The 5,150-nt window shown below is 44.4% G+C and overlaps 1 protein-coding gene across 1 annotated transcript; it reads right to left on the reverse strand.

Annotated features, from left to right (window-relative positions):
* Positions 1 to 356: 356 nt before the first annotated feature.
* LOC144169613 (uncharacterized) lies at positions 357 to 3,768 on the reverse strand. Its single transcript, XM_077698865.1, has 4 exons — positions 3,497 to 3,768; positions 3,350 to 3,438; positions 2,923 to 3,126; positions 357 to 1,614 (listed from the first exon to the last, which is right to left on the reverse strand). The coding sequence occupies exons 1-4, from the start codon at positions 3,594 to 3,596 to the stop codon at positions 1,471 to 1,473; spliced, it is 537 nt and encodes a 178-aa protein (XP_077554991.1). The 5' UTR covers positions 3,597 to 3,768; the 3' UTR covers positions 357 to 1,470.
* Between the last annotated feature and the right edge of the window lie 1,382 nt (positions 3,769 to 5,150).

The following is a 5,150-nucleotide window of genomic DNA, read 5'->3' on the forward strand; positions in this document are numbered from 1 at the left end:
CACTATGTGTCTTGAATTACAGAGGGTACTGCAGTATTGCGGTTTTGAAACATCACTGCTGGGAAGTCAAAACAAGGACGCACCAAAATAAAAACAAATCACTTAAATTAAATGACTGTCTTGAAATCGTTTCAGCTTGCTTTTTTTGTAATGTAGAAATATTCCCAGTAATTAAATGAAATGAGAACTTATGCATTCTCAGATAAACTGAACAGCCAAGTTTGCCACGATTGCTGCGCAGGCCTGCTCAGACTTTCAAACATTTAACATAAAGATTGAGAAATCTTTTTATGTAACTTGGCATCCATGAATGACATCCCCCCCCCCCTTCCCTTCCAAAAAAAGGCTACAATAACTCTTGGAGAGTAAAGGATAGTTTTATTTGCCACAAAGTGATTGGGACATCACAGGAGTTCCCATGTCTGTGTATGAAAGGAGACAGCTTTGCGCCTTCGGTCAAACTAGCTTTTTTGATTACCTTTCTTGCTGAAATGACACTGATACAGCATCCGTGGAAGCATTTGGTGCAAATACTCTAGGTAAACTGAACAGATGTTCCCAGTCCCTGCCGGTTATCAATGGTTTTACTCAGTGGAATCTCTCTAACCTTGGTCCAGATTCTCACTACTCAGTGCAATTTAACCATACACTGGTGTGCTATAATTGCTTTCAAGGACTAAGTGCACACAATGTTTTATTTGCATTACATGGGTAACTATTTGTGAAAAAAAAAAAAGTCCAATGTGAAAATGATATACCTTTTTTCCCCTCTCCAACCTTGGATGACATTCAGTTAAAAAGGTTTATCACTGGCATGATTGAGCATCTGTCACCCTGTGCTGGTGCAATTTTTCTTTTTGTTTACACAAGAACAGTCAATGTTGAACAAAACCTTGCGGTATCATAACCGAAATTGTATTTTTTTAATGCAAGCATGGCCTCCAGCAGCATCACCTGCATCATATCTACACTGGGGAAGGAAAATTTGTCCTCTTGAAAGATGAATGCTAGACCAAGGGCGGTACACTCGTGTTCTGTCCATTTCAAAAGTGTCCGGTTTGAGCAAGCCCTGATTGGCTTAAAGCGAACACCTGGATGTGACGCCATGCAAGCACGGTGGAGCTATGAGCCGCGGTTTTTCGGAGAAGACTATTTTTCGTCGTCATGTTGTTGGTTCGCTGGCGAAACAATAAACACATAAAAGATAGTTTAAAGTATGTTTAGTCGTTTAAAATGTGTTTACAAAAGAACAGTTGCGCAAAAGTCAACCCAAAGCCCGCCTACAGCTGGAAGTACGTCACAGTAAAGCGGACACAAAACGGACGTTTTCAAAACGGACACACGAGAATACCACCCCTGGTCCCACCTAGCCAAACTGTATCACCGATTTGTGATAGGGAACAATGACCACAACAGCAGTGAACTTCAGACTTCAGATCCTTCAGAACTTCAGATCCTCTACACGTTCATTCACCGGAGCACCTCAGACATGTGTGGATGTTTCGGTAACGCACACTCTAACGCCGTCTTTCCATGAATGTCCTTTGCTTCCAGCAGACATGGGGTCTTCTTAAGCAGGATTTTGCAGACTTCCTGATGTCCATTTTCTGCTGCCTGTGAAGGAAGCGTTAAGCAAACTTACACTTCTGAGAATCCCCATCATAAAAGCTTTACGTTGCTGTACAATCGTGACACCAAACAAATTGTACAGCAGAACACGTTTGGTGGTCGAGATATTAAAATTTTCTGCATCCACAATTTTTCCTGCCCCTTTCGGGAGACACTGGGTTGCCTTTAAGCCACATCAATAAAATTCCAGGAAACAATTTGACCGAGAGGTTACAAAAGACAAAGATGCAGCATTAAGTGAGCCAAATGCTAAAGTTGGATAAGGAACTAAAAAATCAAAGTGAACAAAAGACAGACTATAGTCACACATGCAAAGAGGAGTTCGTGGCAAGCTGCTATGCTTGCCACTTCGCTTCGCCTACCCCCAGTTTGTCTTTGCTCGCATATTTCTGCTTGCTTTCTTGGTGCCAAATTTTGCAGTAAGTGTCCCCTGCCATAAATTCATCTAGAACTGCCTTACCATTAATTATTATTCACTTCACTGTGCCTAACTTGTCACGTGCACAAGTGCCCTACGCAAGCAATCTGTTCGACTTGACATGAATTCTAAGGTGCAAGATAACTGCAGCAGATTCAGGAGTTTGGCTATACCGACACTGCACTTTACAGTCATATGTATGTGCACAACACACCACTGGCTGATGTGCACACATGAAATAGCTCAAAAGAACCATTAACACGTTGGTCATCCTCGTTTTATTTGAAAGGACTAAACTTTGATAATATTCTAACTCTATTCCAGCCCCAAAAGACTTCACATATAAAAAAAATGTTGACAAACTTTAAAATTTAACAAATTGTTGTCAACAGTGGCATCATTATGGAAATGCCAAAAATGGAGTAATCGGTGCATGAACTCCGTACTAATAACGTAGCACAATCAAACAACCAGAGATACCGCTACGATTGGACTACATTGCTGACATTTGTTGCATCACTCATTTCTGGCAAGCCACAAAGGAGCTACTCGACAAAAGTCAACGACGGAGGGTCCCCGGAACAATTCTGTGTTGACACTCACCAAGACCTGTTTATACATGAACTAAGAAATAGTTTTTTTTTTTAATCTTAAGAACTAGATAGCACTTCCCAACACTTTTAACACTAGCGGTTCACAATTTCTGGGAACACTTGAAAGATTCTATTCGTTTCTAGCATATATAGAATAAGCGAACGTGCAAGATACAAATATTCGAAAACAGTTTAGGCCCGTGAACAGAAATTAAGACTTCAAAGTGTCTGACTGACGGATTGTTTCTAGTTTTTGCTGTATGTGTCCCGCAGAATATTCACCTTGTGCAGGGCAGTTTTGCCGTCGCTGTCGGCAAGGGTGCTGTCAGCGCCTGAGTTGAGAAGCAGGCACACACACTGGAGGTGGCCATGGTAAGAGGCGCGGTGAAGCGCTGTGGACCCGCCTTTTGTCTGCACATTTGGCCGCGCGCCATGCTCAAGTAGCAGTTTGATAACACTGTGGCTTCCCTGCCTGCAGGCATATATCTGGAAGGTAAATACGGCACACAGGTAGTAGCACGTACGACGCATAAACGCGAGATGAACGCTTCCTCGTAAGAGATCCAGTGCTCTTGCTATTGAGTGCGTGCTGCCTCTATTTTAAGTCTTGCAACCAATCAGTGCCCATCAAAAAGAACGCAACACACTCACCCCCAAACGCCTTCAAGCACTGCAAGACTAGAAGGTGTCAAACTCTGACATCACTTACAAGAGCAGAATAGCCATAGGCGTCCACTTGATTCGGGTCGTGGCCTTTTCGCAGCAGGCTTTCTACTTTATCGTAGTCGCCGTCGGAAGCTAGAGGGAGATGTCACAGATCTAAATTCTCATCGATTGCTGACGAAGCCGGACCTACCTGCCCCTAGAAGTCCTCTGCTGAAGTCCAGCTCTTCGAGTGTTTGGTGCACAGAAGGAGTCGACGGATTATGGGAACAGTCATGAAAAGAGTGCATCATACAAGTCTAAATGTATTCTTTACGACTCCGAGCAAATTTAAAGGCACGCCACATGATATGCCACAAAGCTGAAATGAGACTGCGATGAGAACAAGCATGGAAAACAAGCATGCACGGTTGAGTCAAGATCGAGAAGCCGCCAGCTGACTGGCGAATGCACTAACGTTGTACTGGATGTACCACAACCACCACAACCATGACCACAACGCAACGGAGAGGGTTCATTGTACCCGTTTTATTTTGTAGTTAGCTGGTAGCATTCGCCGTTTTGGTTTTAAATTTATGCACATTTCTTGGGAACAACGTGTTTTTTTTTTTTTCGGTCACTACTAACGATTACACGAAAACTAGCAACGGGAGAAGCAAAAAGAACGCTGCGTGCGGCTCCGACCTCCCTTTTCTGCCCCTACGCTTTATATGTCTATACCAGACTAGCAAAGCGCCAAATTTGAGCAGCACTTTACTATTTTGGGGGGCTGAAGTCGGGCTGCCGTTGTTGTTGTTGTTGTTAATTAACGGGCGGTGCTATCATTCTGGCTCTAGCAACTCCGCAGAGTTCTCGTGTTCTTTGCCCCGAGGGCCCAAGGTGCAGTCAGTCGGGGGGAACCGTTCCCTCTCTGTGAACGGAAACGTGTGCATACGCCTTCGGGATGCCCTTGTGAAGACTAGGAGAAAAGGTTGCTGCATACTAAGAACAGCTTGTCCGGCTTGGCCCCCATGCTGTTTGCGGCATCCGCAGACAGCATGGGTGTTGAAGGGACTCGTTACATGTGCGCCACAGCCTGAAGTACGCTGGGTCCTGAGTACGTCCCTGCGTATTCGGGACGCTCAAGTGCTTCGTCTCAGTGGCAGCTTGTGGAGTTCGGTGAAAAGAAGCACTGGAGGGCAAAAGGATTGTGAAAAAACACTCGGGAGCTATCGAAGAAGGCACTCGCTTCTCAAAAGGTCGACGTAAGTGATAGGTGATCGGAGAAAAGTGGAGTGTTTTTGGAGGAGTTGTACAATGATATCCCATCAGGTTTTGTGCGCCCCACAGATGTACTACCTGTTGTATGGTACAAGATTTCTTGTTGACAGCGAGATTTTTATTGCTAGTTCCTTTAACATTCTCGTCTTTTACCTCGCTGCCACTCTGGAATTCTGGGCGGACTTAAAAAAGATGCCGGACGAAAAGAGCAAGAAAAAACACTCGCCATGAAGTCGGCCGTCCGAAACATTGGCAAAATTTTAGACGAGAACATCCGGGATGTTCTGAAAACGTCGCATAGGATGAAGGTGACCACCAGCACTGCCCTATCCAAAAATGAGCGTCACTCATTTCTGCAGTTTTACCTAAAAAGTGAATTGGAGCCATGGTAAGCATCTGTGGGTGAAGTCCTTGCAGACCATTAGCAGCTTGGCTACTGGTTCCAGTTGCTACTAGTTTGGCCTCACTGGTTCCAGTAGCTTATGGTTTCACCTGGGAATCGTTTAATAAGCCAGATAAACTGGTGGGGCCAGTAGCAATGTTCTTTTACCTGAGAAGGTATTTGACATCATCCGAAAATACTCGCT

The sequence above is a fragment of the Haemaphysalis longicornis genome, unplaced genomic scaffold (genome assembly GCF_048455015.1).
Source record: "Haemaphysalis longicornis isolate Haplotype H1 unplaced genomic scaffold, Haemaphysalis longicornis Haplotype H1 scaffold_2, whole genome shotgun sequence".
In the NCBI taxonomy this organism is placed as follows: domain Eukaryota; kingdom Metazoa; phylum Arthropoda; class Arachnida; order Ixodida; family Ixodidae; genus Haemaphysalis; species Haemaphysalis longicornis.